This window comes from Coturnix japonica, unplaced genomic scaffold (genome assembly GCF_054131305.1).
Source record: "Coturnix japonica strain WE unplaced genomic scaffold, WE-NBRP24 Scf039, whole genome shotgun sequence".
Taxonomy (NCBI): domain Eukaryota; kingdom Metazoa; phylum Chordata; class Aves; order Galliformes; family Phasianidae; genus Coturnix; species Coturnix japonica.
In genome coordinates, this window is record NW_028188942.1 from 116,716 (window position 1) to 140,388 (window position 23,673).

The following is a 23,673-nucleotide window of genomic DNA, read 5'->3' on the forward strand; positions in this document are numbered from 1 at the left end:
TTCCATCCCCAGGCAGAGCTCAGTGCACTCTCACAGAGGGCAGTCACCCTTCTTTATCTCCTCGCCCATCCATCCTAAAGACTCGGTATCCTCCTTGTGCTACAGTGCAGTTGTGGAAACCATTAAACTGTGTCCCCATGGTCCAAACAGGAGCTCAGGCCAGCAGCTCTACCGAGATTTCTAGCTTCTTGTGTGTTGGTGTTTGCATTAGTGCAAAAGCACAAAAGTAAACATCCTAATTGAAAAGCATCACTGGACATAGCCTGACTGGATAGCCCATCTATGGTATCAGTGTGCAGAAGGTGGCACACAAACATGCAACCTATCGTGGGTCTTGCAGGTGACGTAGCAGCACAAACACTCCTAGGGCATGACTTTGCTGAAGGCCCTGTGCTGCACTTGCAGGTGCATGTGAATTCACCAGACAGCCGGTGCTATCCCCTCTCTGGCCCTCGGCTGATGCCCAGGAAGGAGCTGTCTGTCTCAGGGACTTCCCACACAGATTACAAGCTCTGGCACACATCAGGAGCAGCCCAGGCACCTTGAGCATCACCCAGTGTCTGTGTGTGAGCAACTGCCTCCCCGCTGAAGGACCAAGGACTCAGAGCAGGAGCTCACATGCAGGCAACTCCTTGTGCACTTCTGAACTGAACCAGAGGAATCCCAGCTCCTGTGGGTGTGTAGGGAGCTGAATCCCATTTCATCTCCAGGATTTCTGTCAATGGATGAGACTCCTGCACTGCCTCAGCTGGATCACTGTCCTGCACAGGGAAAGTCCAAACCTCTCCTTCCTTGTCTGGGTGCCCTTAGTGTTTCATCAAACGAACTCTGGGAGGACTCCCCATATGTCTCCAATCAGTCACTGACCACTGGACATGTGGTGGTTAATTGAGCGGATTTCAGAGCACAGTCATGATGCTGTTGTCTTTCAGGAGCTGTTGGCCATGAGGACCCAGGGACATGTCAGGGGAGACGAGTGGGAAGGATAAAAATGACATCATCTGCTGCTTGCTTGTCAAGGCTCCTGGGACACAGGGAGCTCATAAAAGTGTGCAGGGCTGCAGAGAGACAGCTGTGCCCAGGAGCAGCTCTTGTGCACAGCACAGCCTGCAGGTGACAGAAGGAGAGGAGAGAAACGGGAGAGAGCTTGCAGGATGTGTGTGGTGTGAGCGGGCTGTGAGCTCTCTGCAGGAGCATTGCTCACAGACCATGACAAGGTACGTCTCACTGCAGACCATGAGCTGCTTTTCATAGAGGGTCAACTTAATTTGGGATATCCCATAGCAGATCTGGATGCAGGCACTGCATGTTTCTTTACTGTGGAAAAAGCCTTCTGCTCCAGCTGAGGGCTTCCATACAGCAGTGTCAGAGCACAGCCCTGAGGGCTGCGTGTCCCAGCACGGCTGCAGGCTGTGCAACCAGGGCTGCAGGCGGGTGCCCAGGGCTGTCCTGCAGAGCAGGGTCCCTGCTGTGCCCCAGGGGCTGTGTGCCAGGTATGGGACTCTGCCGCCTGCCAGGCTCAGCACTCAGCCTGCCCGGGGAGCTGCCCAGGGCGCTGCGGGGAGACGTGTGGGGGGAAGGAGCCCCCGGCAGGGCTTGTGCTGCCACAGCTGCTGCCTGGGGCAGGGGATCACAGCTCCACTGCACAACAGTATGTTTATGAGGGCACTTTGCAAGAGGAGAGCCAAGGCAGGGGGTTTCCATTTCCTGTTCTGAGGCAAAGAGGTTTGGAGTCAGAAATCTAAAAGGGGCAATAAGAGTTCTGAGAATTTTTCGTCAATCAATTGCTTGTTTTGTGAACACTCACACATGATGTGCTTTCAGTCTCCCCTTTCTCAAAGGATGGAATTATCATCATTTTCTGTAGGCATGAATAATTCACTTATCCTACAAATAGGCAGCATTTTCTAACTGAAACTGAATGCCACAGAAGCTGGGGTAAAGGGCTCTAAGAGCACTTGGGGTAAAGATATGAGACATGAAGCAGATGAAAATATCCAGGGAGAAGGGATAAGAAAATAAGAGTAAGGTTAGAGCTCCATATGCTGCTTCTGCTTAAGGAATGTTGAAATACATGAAATTAAATGCAAGTAATGGTGCTAAATGTACACTGTTGTAAGAGAATAAAAGCATTTCATAGTATAGCAGGAGGAGTGTGTCTGAAAATGGTCTGGACTTGTCACTACCTTCTGCACTCTGAACAGGACTCCAAGCCCAGAAGCAGCAGATGCCCAACAGCAGCTCCATCAGTGAGTTCCTCCTGCTGCCGTTGGCAGACACGCGGCAGCTGCAGCTCCTGCACTTCTGGCTCTTCCTGGGCATCTACCTGGCTGCCCTCCTGGGCAACGGCCTCATCAGCACAGCCGTAGCCTGCGACCGCTGCCTGCACACCCCCATGTACTTCTTCCTCCTCAACCTGGCCCTCCTCGACCTGGGCAGCATCTCCACCACTCTCCCCAAAGCCATGGCCAACGCCCTCTGGGACACCTGGGCTATCTCCTACACAGGATGTGCTGCACAGCTCTTTTTCTTTACCTTCTTCATGTCAGCAGAGTATTCCCTTCTCACCATCATGTCCTATGACCGCTACGTTGCCATCTGCATGCCCCTGCACTACGGGACCTTGATGGACAGCAGAGCTTGTGCCACCATGGCGGCAGCTGCCTGGGGCACTGGGGCTCTCAGTTCCCTGCTGCAAACTGCCAGTACGTTTTCACTGCCTCTCTGCCAAGGCAATGTTGTCAACCAGTTTTTCTGTGAAATCCCCCAGATCCTCAAGCTCTCCTGCTCAGAATCAAATCTCAGGGAAGTTGTGTTTCTCATTTTTAGTTCCAGTTTAGCCTTTGGGTGCTTTGTTTTCATAGTGGTGTCCTATGTGCAGATCTTCCTTGCTGTGCTGAGGATGCCCTCTGAGCAGGGACGGCACAAAGCATTCTCCACATGCCTCCCTCACCTGGCCGTGGTCACCCTGTTTCTCAGCACTGCCTTTTTTGCCTACCTGAAGCCCCCCTCCATTTCCTCCCCATCCATGGACCTGATGGTGGCAGTTCTGTACTCAGTGGTGCCTCCAGCAGTAAACCCCCTCATCTATAGCATGAGGAACCATGAAGTCAAGAATGCTGTGAGGGAAGTTGTGACCAGATGTGTTTTAAATGCAGTGAATTGCTCGTCTATTGGAATTCATGACATGTAATGCAGCTTTTTACTGTTGCAAACTCTTTGTTTTGTTTCAATCGATTTTTATAAGTGTAATGTATTAAATCTTATTCTTTTTTTTTTTAAATACTGTAATGCTCTTTACTAAAATGTCATTATTCAAATCAATTCCTCTTCAGCTTGTAACTTCTTAGTGTAGCCCAGATGCACTGTACATAATGAATTAGGCTCTCCGTGAACCTTAGAAGAATTGAGGACGTGCAGTTACTCTGTCTGTCCTCCTTCTTGTGAGACATTTCTGGAGCTGTTGGGGTCAGATGTTCTCAGAAGCCCACAATCCAGCAGGAAGCACACAGCTGTTCATCAAACTGTGCGTTGACTTTAGCCTGCAACTGTTTCCAGCTGGTCCCTTGCCCAGTGTTCCCCGTAACACTGACAATGGAGTTTCAAAATATTCTTTTCTCATCTGACCTGACATCCTGCTTACCCAAGCCCCTCTGCAATAGTTAAGCATTAGATTGTCCCCTCGTTCGAACTCAATCCCCTTTTCTTGGACTTTGTAAATACTTTTGCTTGATTACTACATTCTGGGAAAGGGAAGATTTCAAATAACTTCCGCTCTCCAGTTTCTGTCTTAGCTTGTTCATTTTGTATTCTTCACAGCTATTCCCACTGGTTTTACACTGCCATAATACACACCTCATTTCAACGTACATTAAAACAAGCAAGATGATTGCAGTAATCCTAAGCAATAAAGAGTTGCTTCAGCCATGCAGAATCACCCAAATGTCTCCACAGAGCATTTAAAGGCAGTGGAGCTCAGGTAGGCTCTCTTGGTTTCCCTTCTGAATTCTGCTAGGTAGCATCGCTTGGTAGCTCTCAGAAGCTGTCAGTGGCCACAGACTGGAAAATTGCAATTGGTCTCAGTTCACACAGCTGGCTGGTTTGTCTCTGGCTAATCCTGAACTGTCTCAAGCGACTGCTTTGGGGCTCTACAAAACAGCAACTTCAGAGATCTCTTTCTATTACTAAGTTTTTGAAAGAGCAATTTGCTCTGTTAATTATCCACCATTTTTGTGTAGTCTGTTTTGTCAGACTTGTCTCTAGATTCCAAGTTGTATGTGAAGAGTTGTTTGCACTGTAATGCACAATGTACTAAAAATTGAGAGATGAAAATGTGAAGAGTTTTTCCAGCTTTGATTTCATGTCTGGAATTTTGGAACCCACTACTTGCAGTTTTTAATCTGTCCAAACTGGTCTGGTTTGGGATGCCCTCGTACTTCTTGAATCGCTCTGCTGTTAAAGGCGGAGCAATTCCTACAAGTGCCATGGCCCCACTGTTGTTCTAATTCTTGTTTCTTTGTTTTCCACACGCTGCTTTTCAAGCCTCCTTTTTCTTTACAGTCAAAGTGAGAATTGCACTGTGAGGTGTCTGAACCTTGTTGTGCCTCTACATAAATAGAACAGCAGCAAAGCCTGACAGGTGACTGTGCTGACAGCTCTCATATCCAGTAACATGTAACTGTGCTAAATCACTTGTGACGGCTTTGATTTCATTTTTGCCAGTGAAATCCTTGTAAAAGGAACTGCAGCAGTGTGATGAGCTAAGGTGAAGATGCTGGCTTTAGTAGTGCTCTAAGCTGAGTGGAAGAACAATTGAATGAGGGTTATATGCTTTCTCTGGGATGATAAGGTTTTTTTTTCCTGAGGGAAAGAGCCAGCTTTTCATGGGCTATATGTGGGCTTTGGCAAGGGCAGACAGCACAGTCTGTCAGGAAGCCATTTGAGGTGCTTCAGGTTTGTAAGCTTGTCTTTTTGTTTTTCAGACGGATATTTGGAGCATGGGTGTACTGCTGTATGCTCTGCTGTGTGGGTTTTCCCTTTGGATGATGACAATATGATGGCACTCTACAGGAGGATACCAGTGGGTATCAGTGGTGCTAGAATACACTGAGAAGGGAAATAGCTGAGCTTGACAAGAGGCCTTGCTTTTCGGATGGCAGAACATGCTGAGCTGTGGATAGAAAGGCCTGTCTGCTGAATATTGTCCCTGTTTTTGCTGCTTTGTCTACCAGTATTTTGTGGATTTGGTTCTACGCTTGGTTGGCCTATGTGGCGCTGTAGCCTGATTCTATACCATAATAGCATACGGAATTTAAGGAGAAGTATTTTCCTGCCAATGGGCTGGATTTTTTTGTATCTGATTCTTCAACTGGCTGCTCCCTATACTATCTGTAGTAAAAATACAGACACATCATTTGATTTCCCAGAAAGGAATGTTGCTAAATGCCATCTCTTCTCATGTCTACGAAGAGCAAAGTTCTGCATTTGCTATTAGAATTTCCTCTTCCAGAATCAGGAGGTAATGTAGGACCCCACAGATTGCCTTCAGAATTCAACAGTTAGTTCTGTTTCCTTTCTGAGTGCATAACAACCTGAGCACATGAATTGAATGACGTGGCTTTTTAGTCTGGTACAAACTCTGCTGTACACTGGAACTTGGTCCATTTGTAAGCAGGACTTTGTCCATCTCTGCAGGACAGCAGAAAACCCTTTGGGCTAATCATGATGCCAAGAAGCAGAATGCGGCAAATGGCAGATGATCCAACTGCTTCAGGTGTTCATTTCCTTAAAACTGAGAATAGTTTTGGACTGAGAGTTTGTAAGCAGAACGGAGCTCTTAAAGCTGTCAGAGATTATTTCTGCACTGTTCAATTCTATCTGCCTAACATACACAGGATCTCAGAACTGCGTTGCTTGAATTGGTGGAACTTGTTGAAGTGAACTTGGATGAGCAAGTTTTAGAACTTAGTCAGAGTGCTGTAAAAAATGGATAATCTCATGAGTATTAAGGTACAGGATTGCTATTTCTGCACTGAATTTGTTTTTATTTTACATGGTTGTGATCTGAAAGTTGCTTGAAACGCAGGCACCTAGGCACTGTTGTGTAACTGAATTTCACGCATGATAGGTCCTGAAATATCCTGGAATCAAAAACTCTGACTTGTTTTAAGTCTGCTGCTTGAGTATAATCAGGGTCATAGTGTCTGTGTGCAGTGTTTCTTTCCCTGTAATGCTCCACATCATTTCATTTTGGGAATATTGAAGGAAATGGACTATGTGCCATAACTGTTGTTAGAACAAACTATGCCTGGTGTGATCTTATGCATAGGTTCTGTAACTGCTCTTCACAGCTCAGGTGTTTGACCTTCCTTTTGGTGAAGTGATGAAATACCGCTGGTTTCTATTTGTGCTTCTAGACACCTTGAAGCTCTTAGGAAGGGAACAATTGTCTCCAGTTCTTTTCAATGATATCAGTAACAGCTCGAGTGTTGCTGCCCACTAGGTAGACCCAAAGAAGCAGATTACAGTGAAACAACACACAAGCTGGACCTGCATGAGGATCACTTTCAAGACAGTGGCTCTGTTGCTTGAAGCCTATTTGCTTCTTCCTGCCGCCACTCTATTACCAAGTATCAACAACCTCTTTCATGATTCAACTTACAAACGTTTGACACTAACCCTTGTGTTTCTATGCCTTCCTAGGTGATTTGAGCCTTTGTATATCCCAAAGATCCAAACCAAGTAGTGATGTGCAGTGTGTTTCCATCAATGGAGAGTTCTTATTAAGCACGAATCGCTGCAATTCGGATGACAGCCTTCCCCATGGTAGCAGTGATGGACACAAGGGGCTCATCCACGTTCATGCTCTCATATCTCCTGGCTCTGCTGAAGATGCTGACCTGAGCCTGCCAGACACAGCAGTCACCTGCCTGGATTGTGACCCAGCGCCTTTGCAGTGCTGCCCATCCCAAGCACAGCCCGAGTGCCCCAGCAGCAGCACCACCATGCAGGAGCAGGTCAGCATCAGTGAGGTGAAGCTGAGCATCTTAGATGGGGACTTAGAGTCAGGCTGCCAGTCCCAGGCACCAGGCAGCAGCACCAGCTCTGAGCCACTCTCATCTTGACAAGAGGAGTCCCATCTTCACCCTTGACCTCTCAAGCCCTCCTGTCTTTTATTGAATAAAGTCACTCTCATGCTCAGTCATCGCCTTGACTGCATTCCGAGTCTTCATTCACAGGGATTGGTATGAATGCAACAAACAGCAAGGCAGCTCAGCTTGCAACACTCTGGCTGTGGGGTTCGTGCAGGCAGAGCTCTGGGTTCCCATTTTGCCTGGCTTTGGGATGTCTGCAGCAAGATCTCTACCATTTTGTATGGGAGCAAATAATCTCTAGCATCCAGGTTGCTGCTCATGATAATCCCAGTCTTCCTGGCTGTCACTTTGTGATACCTTTCAAAGCCTTTTGATACTCTTTGATGCCTTGGCTGCTCCCTAACAACTCTGTCCTCCTGCCATGTTGACTCACGTCTCCCACTTTTAAGCTGGCTTTGCAGATCATCTCCAGCCCTGTCATCATCACGCTGCAGCAGGAGGTGCTCACCTGGCCCAATGTCTGGCAGTGCTGCTTGTTCTGCAGATGAGCAGCTGCCTCCTCATCTCTTCAGCTACAGTAGTTTTTCTCAGGGCAGTTAGATGCAGTCATGCTCCTCTGGATTTGGTGTGTTAAATCCATGCTGCATGGCAGCAGTCAGTGCAATACAAAGGTGTCCTGTGTGCCACAGCATTTCTCCAGGGGCTGCCAAAGGTAGAAGCACAACACAGCACCATCCTTCTGACAGTAATGTCTGTGAGTTTTAGACTTGTGAGCACTGCATCATCCCCAGCGTGTCAGTGCTTTTCCACACCAACCTGACTCTCACACTCTGCACTGAATGTAACTATGCTGTTGTGGAGACAAATGCTTTCTGTCACATCCTCCATCCCTGCAACCATTTGCCGGTAGGCAGCTCTTGCAGAAGAATCAAGCAGCAGAACCTTTTGCTCACCCTACAGCATGCAAATGTTATGAAAGCAGAAATAACCTGGCATGCTCTGGTTCTGCAAGGCTGCACAGATGGGAGAGGTAGATTGTGTTTTTGCAGTGGAGGTTTCCAGTATTTTCAGTACATAGTGTCAGCCCTAACTGAATGTATAACCCTCTTGTAAAACAGCTGTATAAGTAGTTTTTGCACCAAGAAAGTTGCTGAACAGAGTTAAGTTCAGACTGTGGGCATTCTGACATGGGTAGAATTGAGACAAGCACAAGATAAATACACAGGGTGGGTAGAGCCCAGCACAGGACAGAATGAATGTACTGACTTTTGGAAACATCACCCTTCTCTCTCCGCAGAAAAGTACAAGGCAAACCTAAAAACAAGAGGTTGGTAATTGACCTTATATGGAAATGAATCCTAGCAACAGTCTTGAGGAGTCTGTGAGCCTGTGATGCTCAACCAATGAAAGCCATGAGAGCATTACCTGCATTGGGTTTAGGGCATAGAAGAGAATTGATTTCACTGACTGGTGTGCAGTTTCTCCTTTGCCAATAGGGGATGTGCGCGCAGTATTGCAATAATGAATAAGCACTGCTGCTATCGCTGCCATCTTTGCCTAACCAGAAATCTGTGACTTTGAGAGTTTCTCACACAAGGGGAGAGGGTAAGAAAGTAAAGAGGCACAGAAAACTAAGGGAAACAGCTCTTCTTATCTATAAAAAATTGATACAATTGATGCTGTCGTGCATTTATTTATTTATTTTTAATTATTTGCTAATGTCAGTTAGATTGTTTTAAAATATCCACACACCAAAATCTGACTACCAAGCAAATTTAATGAAAATGAAATGAAGGTGAGTTAGCGGGAAGCACAAGGCCATATTATATTAGGCTCTAGCAAATTTACAGACAGTCACTGCACGAAGAGGTAGATCTGAGTTGCACATTATATGATTTCCACAAAGATTAAGGAAATCTGAAGCTTTCAATATATTTTTTTTATGCTTTTTTCATTTCATTTTTTAAACACCTGACCCAAACCCCAACCCTCACAGGAGCTGTAAAGATAACAGCATTAACCCGCAATGTAACTCTAATCATAACCCATACCCTGATTCTAAAATCGTCTCTAACTCCAAATGTAACAACAAAAATGATGCTAGAAGTTTGTAGCAAAAGGAACCTTAACCCTGATCATAATCCAAAAAACAATCATTAAGGTAACAATAATCTTTACCTTAAAAGTAATATTAATCAGAGCCCAGATGATGCCTGCATCCAATTAGAAGCATGCTTTGTATTATTTAAGAGTTGTATTTTTTCCAATGAACTCTCTCTATTATCACATTTATAAAGTAACAGAGTCTGTTCTTTTTCTCCTGACACTGTGCCTTACTCCTGACATCCCCTGGAAATGACCCAGATAGGGCACCATCAAAGTAATGCTAATAGTAATGTCAACCCTAAGGGTATCTCTAGCCTCAGTGTTAATGGGACACTAACAACAATCCCAACAGCCTTAAACATTCTGGTGGTGTGAAAGAGGTGCTGCCTTGCACATGCTGGGCAGTCCCATTGCCTGTTAAATGCAGGCGGCAGCGTAGAAACATGATGCCCGTGGTCAGAATGCCCTGTGGCAGATCCTGGCACCGGAGAACTGACCGGAGAACCATGAGAGAACTGACAACAAATCACTCGACATCAGAACCGACCCAGTGGTTATTCACAAGCCTTGGGTGACCCAGACAGGATCTCAGAGTGGTGAATGTAGGTACAGAAGTTGTTACTACTCTGTTTTCTGCTGAAAGCTGCTCAGCTGCTTTGCATTTCAGACCATCCCTGGCTTCACTGTGTGCATCTGTCCAATTGATACCAGGTGTTTTTTTTTCATCTCAGAAGCTGGGGGGGGGGGGGGAAGGACATCAATTCAATTACTCATTTATTTATTGACAGAGATTCACGTTTGCTACGTTTGGAGAAGTTTTTATTTGTTTGCTGTGGTTTGGTTTTTTCTTTTTTTCTTTTTTTTTCCCCCCTTCTTTTTTCTTCCATCTTTGTGTTCTTCCCCTATAATCAAAAGAGAACGGATCCCCAGGGTCTGTCCCGCAGACGTTCTTTCCGTGGTCTCTGCTGCCACCTGCTGGCCAATACACGGAACTGCCACTGTTGGGCGTTTGGTGCCGCAGGAAGCACAACGCAGATCTGAGTTCTGACCCGTCTACGCAGCAAATCCGCCAATCTTTATTGCGATAAGCCCTCCACATGGCATTGTGCATGCACTCGAACACGCAACAGACACAGATTTCTCCTAACTCCTTGAGGAGCAGGCAGGCAGAACAACTGAGCGCACCACTGCTTGTGATTGGGCCACCCCCATCATAGAGATGTGTGTTAGATCTTTTACCCACCCCTGGACTGGCCTTGTTGTTTAACGATAACCTCTGAAATCTGAGTTACTGGTTCTACCACCTGTAGTGTAGAATAGGTAGCCAATAAATGCTTTTCAGCTGTGATGTATCTTTATTCTGCTCCATGCCAAACCTGTGACCAAAACCTCATAGGGGTTCACAAAGAACTCTGGCTCTGCCAGAGCCCCCATCCAGACCCTTCTTGAGTTACATTCACATCTAGTTTGGCTGAAAAGGTTGGACTGAAAATACTCAGTGCTTGGGCCTGTTTAACAGATATTTTTTCCTGATTATGCTGTCCATCGATCTTTTTAAACTGAACTCCTGCTCTAATCTGGTCTTTAAACATTTGTTGTCTCAAGACCCTAATGGGTACAGACTGGATTACCTTAGGGGCTGGACGCCTAAGTCATGGCAGCAGATGGTTCTCTGACCTTTCCACCACCATTCAGAGCCTGCATCTGGCCGTAGGCACTCTTGTCTCCCCATCAATTGGGCAGCCTGTTGTATTACAGCACCTGAGGGCCACTGGGGGGTTCAGTATGGATAACATAGACCCATCCTGATGTAAAGGTGATGGCTGTAGGATGAGATCCCTCATTCCTGATGAAAAATTTATTGACTGGGCTCTCAAAATCATCTTCATAGATTGCCTCTTTCATTCCTAATTCTCTAATATAATTTTGTTAGTCCTCCATAGAGTACCACAGGCTGATATTTAATGCTATGTCATTCTTATTTGGCCATGTTATATGACACACAGCCATAAATCATTCACTGATCAAATGGCTATCCTCATTATGTTGGACAGAGCATACAGTCTTTGCCTGAGGGCAGGGTGAGTAGTAATGGATGTCAGTTTTGAAATTTCCAGTCCATTCACCACAGCGCTTTCTGCCTCCATGTCCCATAACCAGAGCAGCTATGCTGGCATGCTCTCTTGGTTTCTGTCTAAACCACTGTACTATATCCATCAGTTCAGCTGCTGTACTATGGGCAGCAGGGTTTGGGGGGTTGGACACTGGTCAGGGCACTCCCACCAGCCTATCCTATTTTTTAAATTATTTTTTTCATTTTTGGGTTACAATCAGTCAGATCTCAAATAGATCTAGTCCAAATGGAACCTCAAAATCTGACCTTTTAGTGCCTTCATTTACAGAGTCCATTTTATACAGATTCCCTTGAACAGGGTCCCCATGGTCTTCCAGAGAGGTTACTGATCTTCCATAGGAGAATGATTGAATTAGGATTTTTCCCCATCAAAACTGCCACCTGTCTTTCCAGTTTTTCAACACTATCATTCAATAGGTGATTTGCATCAGCCTGAGCCTCTTCAGTTATGTTCAGACAGTTCAAGGCCATCAGCAGTGGCCATGCCACCATGAACGCAGCTAACTGTCATTCTCAAGTTGTACGTATGTCTTTGCTAAGACCATGGAAATACTCAGTCAGGTGGGCCAGGGACTCATGGACCCTCCCTCCGTCCCACACAGGGCCCCATTTTTCAGTGACAGAAGCAGTGCTGCATTTTGAGGATCCTAGGAATCCCAGGACATGCCCTGACAAAAGGTCATTCAAAGGGGTAGTCTTTCCCCATCCAAACCACCCCATGATATTCACAGAATCACAGAATTGTAGGGGTTGGAAGGGACCTCCAGAGACCATTGAGTCCAACCCCCCTGCCAAAGCAGGTTCCCTACACCACGTCGCACAGCTCGGCATCCAGGCGGGTCTTGAATATCTCCAGAGAAGGAGATTCCACAACCACACTGGGCAGCCTGTTCCAGTGCTCTGTCACCCTCACCATAAAGAAGTTATTGCACACATTAGTGCAGAACTTCCTATGGTCCAGTTTCTGTCTGTTTCCCCTTGTCCCGTCTCTACACACTGCTAAAAAGAGTCTGGCCTCACCACTTTGCCCCCCACACCTCAAATATTTATAGACCTGGATCAGGTCCCCTCTCAGCCTTCTTTTCTCAAGGCTAAACAGACCTAGTTCCCTAAGTCTCTCCTCATAGGTGAGATGCTCCAGGCCCTTCACCATCTTTGTGGCCCTCCGCTGGACTCTTTCTAAGAGATCCCTGTCTTTTTTGTACTGGGGAGCCCAGAACTGGACACAATATTCCAGATGAGGCCTCACCAGGGCAGAGTAGAGGGGGAGGATCACCTCCTTCGACCTGCTGGACACGCTCTTTTTAATGCACCCCAGGATGCCATTGGCTTTTTTGGCTACAAGGGCACACTGATGGCTCATGGCCAATGCGTCATCCACCAGGACACCCAGGTCCCTCTCGACCCACTTCACTGTCCACTCACCTATCCCATACTTCCTCAACTTTGGTATAAGTATGTCATGGGAGACTGTATCAGTTATAGAGGTTATAGAGTTCAATTCCTGTAGTCAATTTGGCGGCCCAGGTGGGACCAGCTCTGTTCGCTGCAGGACCAGCTGAGAGGGAGACACTTTTGGCGCACCCTGAGATTTCTCTGAAGGACTCCCTTCCTCACCTGATCACTGCAGGGACAGACAAGGACCACCCATAGGTGGACCAGGTATGTGTATGGTAAGTGGAGCCCATATGTCTTGAGGAGACATCCTTCACAGTTTACAGCCATACGTGCTGCTCCCAGGGAGGTGAGCTCATGGCTTTGGTTGCCAGCTGGGGTAGGAAGACTCCTTGGGTGAGTTCCTATGAAAGGGAACTGTATGTCATATGAATGGAAACAAGAACAAATACTCTCTCCCAGGTAGTTGACAATAGGAGGGACCTAGGTTGGTCTCTCCTACGGGTATGGGATATAGTGGATAGCCTGTCAAATGGTAGCCTGGGTTCTCCAAGGTGTAATCACGGGGCTTATAGGTTGTATGTTCAATATTATCATCTGCTTTAAGTGTTTGGTACCGTGTGTCAAGCTGACTCTGGGAAAAACATTAACGTTTGCAACTGGTTGACCAGAGTATGAGTGTTATTAAGATTCCAGCTAGAAAACGTTGTCAGCATTGTGTAGTATGAATAAACCATGGTTTTTGATCTAAATGTCAGAGTGAGTGTGGTGTGAGTGAGACACAGAACAGCTGCAGGGTGAGTGCCGAGTCCCGACCCGTGTTTCCTTCCTCCTGTGAGGGAAATGGCCGGACATGGACAAAGTGAAAGACTGTGTTGTCTGTCCACTCATAAGTACTTTCTGCTTGTATGTAAGAAGACAGGAGTTTGTACTCTGTAGATTAATAAGATGGTCCTGAGGAGAGGTGTACTTTCCACCCGACCAATGAGTGTCAACCCATTTATGTAATACTATGTACTGCTTGCGAGGAAGTGTGTGAGGGAGGTGGTTCAGTCAGTGCTGGTTCTGTGGCACAGTGTTTATAACTGAAGAATACAGACTGTATTAAGGGAGTTTATGTGAACTGAAGAACTGTATTGTTTGACAAACTGTTTTGATGGTATAAGAAAGTGTAATTGTTAATGATATATGAAAGTGTACTTGAGGGAATGTGGAAGTGTATCTGAGCATAGAAACAGACGAAGAATTTACAGAGGAAAAAGGGTTAAAGTGAGTTTACCTGCACTGACATGAGAGCAACACCCTGCACCGCTGCCCTGTGAGCTGAGCAGAGCAGAGCAGAGACACAGTCCCCATGTATCAGGTAGTGTTATTCTGCTTACCAAATGAATGAGTTCACTACAGAAGAGGCAAATCTTCCCCTCTGCTCCATTTGCGGCATACTCTGGAGTTCAAGGCATTGCAAAGCTATGGCACATCTACTTTCTTTCAATGATGACACCTTAGTATGCTCTGGGCTCTCATTTCAATTGCATCTATAGAAGTCTAGGGTCATGCCAGCTGACAGGAAGCTGGCAAATGTTGTCTCCTTGTAAGGAAGAGCAAGAAAGGTGACATGGGCAATTATGGACCTGTCAGTCTCACTCCAGTGCCTGGTAAAATTATGGAGAAAATGATGGTGGGAGTTATGGAAAAACAGCTGAAGGACAATTCTGTCACTGGTCGCAGCCAACACAAGTTTGTGAGGCGAAGGTCCTGTTTAATTTAAGCTCATTCTGTGACACAGTTATCCATTTAGTTGACCAATGGAAGCCAGTTGATGTACTCCTTGAGGATTTCAGTGGAAATTTTGATACTGTTTCTCACAACAACCTTCAGGATAGAATGTTCTGCACATTGCTAGACAGAAACACAATGTTGTGGGTGAGCAGTTGGCCAGTAGGTCAGTCCCAAAGGATTATAGTCAGTTTTTTCCATCAGGCTGGTAGATGGTCACTGTCGGGGTCCCCAGGGTTCCATTTGCGGGCCACTTTCCTTTCATGTTTATGCAGATGACTTGAATGCAGGACTAGAAGACGTTCTGAGCAAGTTTGCTGATAAGACCAGATAAGGAGGTGCTGTTGCCTCCACTGAGGGTGGAGATGACTTGCAGAGAGATGTGGACAAGTCAGAGAACTGGGTACCAGTTGGTACTAAGCACCAAGTGCATAAAGTATAACAAGAACAAGTGCCTGATTGTGCAACTGGGTAGGGGCAACGCTGGACATACACACTGACTGGATATGGGACACTGGAGAGGAGTCTGACTGGAAAGGGTTGGGGTGCTGGTCAGCATCACACTGAATGTGAGTCAGCAGTGTGCCAAGGCAGCCAGGAAAGACAACAGTCCCCTGGAGTGCATGAAGCAACTTATTGCCAGCTGGGTGAGGGAAAGGATCATCCCTCTCTGCTCTGCATTGCTACTGCCTCACTAGCAGCATTAGGTGCACTTCTGGGCACCGCAGAACATAAAGGACTTCAAACTCTGGGAGAATGTGCAAAGGAGGGCACTGGAACTGAGAGTTCTGAAGTTCAGAGTTTCAGAGGGATTGACTGCTTGTTCACACTGGGCCCTTCTCACATCCCACATCCTGCAATGAAACATAGGTCTCATATGGGACATGAACCTCACAGCGTCCTTGCACCACATGTAGAGCCTGGGATCTTCTGTCCCCATGTCTTTCATTTAACATCATACAGACCTCCAACCCATTGCCCCAGGAAATGCCCTGAGCCAACATGAGATACAGGACCACTCTACCACTGGTCTTGCAATCAGGGCTTGACCTGTCTGCTTCGTAAGGCAAAGGAGAGGTTTCTTAGCATGCCAGTGCCTTTGCCTGCCTGTAGTCATGGCTTCCAGTTATCTTCTCTAACAAGTCCCTTGGGAAGCTTGCTTGTTAATGTTCCTCAGTGGGTCCATTAATACTCCAAGAAACTTCACTGTTACTTCTGACTTTGTCTTGTTGAGCACTTTGTGCAAACTTCTCTCTGCACTGGAGGCTGATGAACTCAGCATCAAATGCACCCTGGGACCATTATAACCTAAAGAGCCTCTTGTGCCTTGTACCTTCCTGTTCTCTTCTTCAGGTTTTCAGAATGTGTTCAGCAAAATGGAGAGAGCTTAAGGAGCAAGAATCCAAAATGCATTTATTGTCTATTTATTTATAGTTTGTTTTATACAAGAAGTTAAAGAAGCACTTTGCAACTGATGTCAATCCAGGATGTCCCAATGAGTTCTGTACTGTTACTGTGTTGACAAAGTTCCTCCTCAACCTCCCCATCCCACTCCTACTCACATTAGCCCCATGGGACTTGCATCACTTTTCCTCACATCACTCTTCTCCTCTACCGTCACCCGCTCAGTGTTAAACCTCCTTTGTACCAACTCCCACTGGCTTTCCACAGAGAACCAGCTGCACACAGAAAAAGAAAGAATTCTCTTTATTTACGGCCAACAAACAGGAGGAAAGGTGATGCAATTGAATGAACAGTAAAACACAGTGATCAACTGCATGCCATGTCCAAGCAGCTTCTATTGAGGTTTATTTTTCATAGGGAATATTTGCACAAGAAATGAGTTAGAAACAGATAGGATGGGATAGATAGAATCACGGTGAAGGATTTGACAACAGACTTTTGAGGAGTGGAGCAAATTTCAGTAATCTCCCTGGGATAGATCAGCCAGGGAGTTGGGAGGTATCAACTTAGAATTGAACAGGACTCGTGAGTATTTCACACACTGAGACGGGTTAACACTTTCTTCTTGATTTCTATCTTTGTCTTCAACTCTTTTTTTCACTTTTACTGACATTAATGAACATCTTTCTGAATTCATGCTTTCTTTAAAGCATGAAAAATTGAAAGAGAGAAAGAGAAAAAAAAAGAAATAGAAATAGAAAAATGAAAAAAAAGGATATGGAAAGGGAAAAGGAAAAAGAAAAGGAAAAGAAAAAGGAAAAGGAATAGGAGAAGAATACGACATAGAAAAAGAAAAAGTAAGAGAAAAAGAAAAGATAGGAAGGGATAGATAGAATCACAGTGAAGGAGTTGACAACACAGTCCATCAGTCTTTGGCGAGATGGAGCAAATTTTAGTCATCCCCCTAAAAGTCAGAAATCAGACAGATAATTGGGAGGTATCTGACTGAACAATAAGAAAGGGATGGGGAAATCTGGCAGGCTGTGGCAGGAGCATGTGTCTAAATGGCCTGCTGAAAACATGCCTTTAACCACGACCATTTATTTAGGAGAGCTGGAGACACCTGGAGGATGAGGGATCAAATAGGCAGCAGGGAAGAGCAGCGGTGGGCGCTGGGATTTAGTCACAGGGCAATGATGGCACTGGCATCGCTGTCTGTGTCTCTGTACCTGAAAGCATCTGAATTAAAGGAAAAAAAAAAAAAAAAAAAAAAATACAAGACACAAAATCCCTACAAAGACTCATATTTACAACTAGAAATGGAACAAGACTCATGAGAATTTCTCATGTTGAAAAGGGTTAACACATTTTCATTGATTTCTATCTTTGTCTTCAATTCTTTGTTTCAGTTTTATTGACATATATGTTCATCTTTTAAGCTTACAGCCTCAAAATAAATAAATACATAAATAAAATTAGATCCTTTTGTCTTTTGCACGTGGCCTGATGCCCCTTTCACCTTCACAATTCCCACCAGACCTTCCATGCTGGAGAGTATGAGATCCAGCAGAGCACCTCTCCTCTTTGGTTCCTCCATGGCTTGGCCAAGAAGCTGCCATCTGTGCTCTCCAGGGATCTGCTGGATGGCACATGCCCTGCTGTGCTGTCCCTGCAGCACATACTGGAGTGAAAAAGGCTCCCAAAGGGGACAATGGCCAGACAACATGAGACTCCCATCTGTTTGCCTAAGGCACCTTCCACTTGCTCTCCCTGATCAGGAAGACAGGAAAAGACACTGATGGTCTCCTCTGTTGGCCATTTCCATTAGGTCTGACCTGGCTGCTCTGCCATCCCCAGGCAGAGCTCAGTGCACTCTCACAGAGGGCAGTCGCTCTTCCTTGTCTCCTCACCCATCCATCCTAAAGACTCTGTATCCCCCTTGTGCTACAGTGCAGTTGTGGAAGCCATTCAACTGTGTCCCTGTGGTCCAAACAGGAGCTCAGGCCTGCAGCTCTACCAAGATTTCTAGCTTCTTGTGTGTTGGTGTTTGCATTAGTGCAAAAATACAGGAGTAAACATCCTCACTGGAAAGCATCACTGGACTTAGCCGGACTGGAGAGCTCATCCATGGTATTAGTGCGCAGAAGGTGGCACACAGGCATTAGACCGATTGTGGGCCTTGGAGGTGACATAGCAACATGGTCACACCATGGGCATGGCTTTGCTGAAGGCCCTGTGCTGCACTTGCAGGTGCATGTGAATTCACCAGACAGCCGGTGCTATCCCCTCTCTGGCCCTCAGCTGATGCCCAGGAAGGAGCTGTCTATCTCAGGGATTACCCACACGGTTTACAAGCACTGGCACACATCAGGAGCAGCCCAGGCACCTTGGGCATCACCCAGTGTCTGTGTGTGAACAACTGCCTCCCTGCTGAAGGACTGAGGACTCAGAGCAGGAGCTCACATGCAGGCAACTCCTTGTGCACTTCTGAACTGAACCAGAGGAATCCCAATGATACTGTGTGTCCATGGGGAGCTGAATCCCCAGGGTTTCCAATTAGGGATGTGACGCCTGCACTGCCTCAACTAAATCACTGCCCTGCACAGGGGAAGTCCACCTCTCTCTGTCCTTGCCTGTATGCCTATTTTGTTTCATCACAGGATCTCAGTTATCAGGTCTGGAATCAGTCACTGACCACTGTACATTTGGTATTTAATTCATCAGATTTCAAAGTACAATCATGATGCTGTTGTTTTTCAGGATCTGTTGGCCAAGAGGACACAGGGACATCTCAGGGGAGAAGAGTGGGAAGGATAAAACATGACATCCTCTGATGCTGAGCTGGGCCGGGCTCCTGGGACACAGGGAGCTCATACAAGTGGGCAGTGCTGCAGAGAGACAGCTGTGCCCAGGAGCAGCTCTTGTGCACAGCACAGCCTGCAGCTCCCAAAAGGAGAGGAGAGAAAGGGGAAAGAGCTTCCAGGATGTGTACGGTGTGAGCAGGCTGGGAGCACACAGCAGGAGCATTACTCACAGAGCATGACATAGTAAGTCTCACTACAGACCATGCAGATGCTTTTCATAGAGGGTTAACCAAATCAGAGACATCCCGTAGCAGATCTGGCTTCAGGCACTGCATGTTTCTTTACTGTGTTAAAAGCCTTCTGCCCTAGCTGAGGGCTCCTGTGCTGCAGAGTCAGAGCACAGCCATGAGGGCTGCGTGTCCCAGCATGGCTCCAGGTGGGTGCCCAGGGCTGTCCTGCAGAGCAGGGTCCCTGCTGTGCCCCAGGGGCTGTGTGCCGGGTATGGGACTCTGCCGCCTGCCAGGCTCAGCACTCAGCCTGCCCGGGGAGCTGCCCAGGGCGCTGCGGGGAGACGTGTGGGGGGAAGGAGCCCCCCGGCAGGGCTTGTGCTGCCACAGCTGCTGCCTGGGGCAGGGGATCACAGCTCCACTGCACAACTGAATGTTTGTGAGGGCACTTTGCAAGAGGAGAGCCAAGGCAGGGGGTTTCCATTTCCTGTTCTGAGGCAAAGAGAATTGGAGTCAGAAATCTAAAAGGGGCAATAAGAGTTCTGAGAATTTTTCGTCAATCAATTGCTTGTTTTGTGAACACTCACACATGATGTGCTTTCAGTCTCCCCTTTCTCGAAGGATGGAATTATCATCATTTTCTGTAGGCATGAATAATTCACTTATCCTACAAATAGGCAGCATTTTCTAACTGAAACTGAATGCCACAGAAGCTGGGGTAAAGGGTTCTAAGAGCACTTGGGGTAAAGATATGAGACATGAAACAGATGAAAATATCCAGGGAGAAGGGATAAGAAAATAAAAGGAAGGTTAGAGCTCCATATGCTGCTTCTGCTTAAGGAATGTTGAAATACATGAAATTAAATGCAAGTAATGGTGCTAAATGTACACTGTTGTAAGAGAATAAAAACATTTCATAGTATAGCAGGAGGAGTGTGTCTGAGAATGGTCTGGACTTGTCATTATCTTCTGCACTCTGAGCAGGACACCAAGCCCAACAACAGGAGATGCCCAACAGCAGCTCCATCAGCGAGTTCCTCCTGCTGCCGTTGGCAGACACGCGGCAGCTGCAGCTCCTGCACTTCTGGCTCTTCCTGTCCATCTACCTGGCTGCCCTCCTGGGCAACGGCCTCATCAGCACAGCCGTAGCCTGCGACCGCCGCCTGCACACCCCCATGTACTTCTTCCTCCTCAACCTGGCCCTCCTCGACCTGGGCTGCATCTCCACCACTCTCCCCAAAGCCATGGCCAACGCCCTCTGGGACACCAGGACCATCTCCTACACAGGATGTGCTGCACAGCTATTTTTCTTTCTCTTCTTCCTCTCAGCAGAGTATTCCCTTCTCACCATCATGTCCTATGACCGCTATGTTGCCATCTGCAAGCCCCTGCACTACGGGACCTTGATGGACAGCAGAGCTTGTGCCACCATGGCAGCAGCTGCCTGGGGCACTGGGGTTCTCCATTCCCTGCTGCACACTGCCAGTACGTTTTCACTGCCTCTCTGCCAAGGCAATGTTGTGAACCAGTTTTTCTGTGAAATCCCCCAGATCCTCAAGCTCTCCTGCTCAGAATCAAATCTCAGGGAAGTTGTGTTTCTCATTTTTAGTTCCAGTTTAGCCTTTGGGTGCTTTGTTTTCATAGTTGTGTCCTACGTGCAGATATTCCTTGCCGTGCTGAGGATGCCCTCTGAGCAGGGACGGCACAAAGCCTTCTCCATGTGCCTCCCTCACCTGGCCGTGGTTTCCCTGTTTCTCAGCACTGTCATTTTTGCCTACCTGAAGCCCCCCTCCATTTCCTCCCCACTCCTGGATCTGTCAATGGCACTTCTGTACTCAGTGGTTCCTCCAACACTGAACCCTATTATCTACAGCATGAGGAACAGGGAGATCAAGCACGCCCTCAGAAAGATGTTGCAATACACACTATTCCAGCTTCTATGAAATGCACAACTTCCTCATAGGATTCCCAGTGATGGTTCTTTATTTTTTATGCATCTTTTATTGTTTGATTATGTGAGATATAGCAACGTGCAAAAATATATATATATATTATTGAACTTATAAATAAAAATGTATTACACTTTTTTCCTACCTAATTTCCATTTTTTCACTCCAAGAGCTCATGTAAACATGTATCCAGATTCTCCGAATATGTTAAAAGATACCTAAAAAGGTTTCAAAATAGACTTTTACTTAGCTTTTCTTTTTTCCTTCTTTGTCTGGATTTGGGGAGGTACAGCCACAGACAGCAGCTCAACGTGCTCTTTTCATTTCTGATCTCTTTATACCACTACAGTGCTCTCAAGTTCTCTCATTTGTGCAGTCCTGAAGGTCTTGTGTGTCTCATGACAGTCATGTTGCCTCTACAGCAGCAATCCAGGGCTGCAGTCAGTAGCCAGCAATATGAACAGGTCTGTCAGTGCTGGTCTCCTTGCTGGCACTGCCATAACAAGAGGGCCCCTTTAGAGCAGGACCAGAGAACTGGAGGGAGGCCTCTTCCAAAGGTGGCATAAGGAATATACCTCAGGAGCTGCTCCCTGAGAAAGCCTCGAGATCTTCTGGTGCTCTTCACTGTGTGACCAGATCAGATTGAATAGTCCCAAGGAGATCCGTAAGCATCTCGGGGCAGTGCTGTGGTTTAAGGTTTATGGGTTGAGACAAAGAGAAAAAGAAAAAGATAATAATTATGACAAATGTATTCTTACATATATAATATATTTAGTGTATTTTCTCACATATACAACATATGCAGTTGCAAACATATATGAACTAATCCCTATGCGCATCTGTTTGCAAGTCCAGGACTAGTTGCAGGGGTTTTAACAGCCACAGGGTTCACTGTAGGAGCTGAAGTGGCTGTTGGGCTGTTGCAGGAGTTGAAGTGACCTCAGAGTACATTGCCAGAGCTGAAACCACCACAGGACCTGTGACTATGTTGGAGCAGCCACTGGGCTCATTGGAGGGGTTGGAGTGACCACAGGGCTGAACCTCCTGGCACAGTGCACCTCCCTTGTGTGACATTTGTTGCATTTTCTTATTACCATACTTGAAACAGCTACAGGACCCGTTGCAGGATTAACTGCAGAGCTCATTATGAGGGATGGAGTGACAGTGGGATCTGTCCCAGAGCTTGGAACAACCACAAGGCATGTAGCAAAACCTTGGAGCTGCTGCAGGGTCTGTGCCAGGAGTTGCAGAGGTTGCAGCACTGTCAGCAGATCCAGCTCTCTGGATCTGGCACCGCAGTCATGTGTGTATCTTGGGGATTACCAGAGCCACAGCAGAACTGCCCCCAATATTCTACCAGTTTCTCAGGATCCTGCAGTTGCTCGGAGATGAAGTTCCAAAGCCCTGGAGGTGCCCACCGCTCCAGGCAGCTGCCCAGACCATCCCACACCCCCTGCCATGCAGAGCCTTCTCACCTTGGGGCAGATCTCTCAGTGATATTCCTGAATAATTGTTTAACCTCAGTCCTAGAATCATAGAATCACCAAGGTTGGAAAAGGCCTAAAAGATCATCCAGTCCAACCGTTCACCTATTACCAATAGCTCCCACTAAACCATGTCCCTCAACACAATATCCAGTCTCTCCTCGAATACCCCTGGGCTCCCAGAGACGACAGTGTAAAATGTGTAATTCCTAATCATATGGACAATATTACTTCCAAAACCCAAAGATGTCCAAAGAGCTGAATGTGCACAAAACTTCACTTTGCCAATTTTATCGTGGTACAAACCAAGGTCAAACAGCATAGCAAAATAAATACCCTAATCCAGCATCCAGAGTTGACAAATAATGCAGCAGGGAAAACAAGCAGCAAGCAAGGAGCTGTGCAATGCAGCTTCATGAGAAGACTCAGCAAGCTTCACAAATAGGGAAACCATCAGCACCATGGCCTGCACATCTCCAACTCCCACAAAGCCCTGTCCACTCTGGACAGATGTGCTGTTACCACAACCCTTGGAGCCTCACATCAGGCACCAAAATGATGGTGGTTGTTGAACCCAACATGTGGCTCAGCAGCACACAGTGCTTTGTGCACTGCCCCATTCCCAGTGGGATGGGGATGAGAACTGGGAAAAAAAGTACAACTTCTGGGTTGTAACAAAACAGTTTACTAAGAGAGATAAAAGGAGAGGAGTAATAGTTATCACTATATATATCACTATATATCCGTTGATATGGAATAGTATGTAACAGCGGATACACAAGCACTTGCTCAGCACCACCAGACAGATGCCCAGTTGGACCCTGGGCACTGAAGAGACTGAGATGGACTCCCACCCCTTTCAATACAATTTCTGCTTGCTGTCAGCTGATAGACAACATCCTTTCGGCCACTTTCAGTCATCTGTCCTCACTCTGTTCCCTCCCAGCTCCATGTGCCCTCCACTGACCATGGCCTTGGCTCTGTACAACACTGCTTAGCAGCAGCTGTAAACATCAGAGTGTTATCAATGGTTTTCTCCTAGAACCAAAACACTGCACCATAGCGGACAGTCTGAAGAAAACAATTCCATCTGAGCTGTAACTCAGATTCCTGCCTGTCCTCCTCCTCTTGTTCTTCCTGATCAGGAAGCAAGGAACAGAATCTGCCACTCTCCTCTTTGTGCCTTTTCCATCAGTTCTCAGCTGGCTCCTCTGCCATCCCCAGGCAGAGCTCAGTGCGCTCTCACAAAGGGCAGCTGCCTTTCCTCATCTTCCTTGCTCATCCATCATGAAGTGTTAGT

The 23,673-nt window shown here is 46.7% G+C and overlaps 2 protein-coding genes across 2 annotated transcripts; both read left to right on the forward strand.

Annotated features, from left to right (window-relative positions):
- Nucleotides 1-2,206: 2,206 nt before the first annotated feature.
- On the forward strand, nt 2,207-3,193 carry LOC146753113 (olfactory receptor 14J1-like). The gene has a single exon (XM_085530795.1). It carries the CDS (start codon nt 2,228-2,230, stop codon nt 3,191-3,193), a length of 966 nt encoding a protein of 321 aa, XP_085386921.1. The 5' UTR covers nt 2,207-2,227.
- A 16,754-nt stretch (nt 3,194-19,947) lies between these two features.
- LOC146753114 (olfactory receptor 14J1-like) lies at nt 19,948-20,883 on the forward strand. Its single transcript, XM_085530796.1, has one exon. It carries the CDS (start codon nt 19,948-19,950, stop codon nt 20,881-20,883), a length of 936 nt encoding a protein of 311 aa, XP_085386922.1.
- The last annotated feature ends 2,790 nt before the right edge of the window (nt 20,884-23,673 follow it).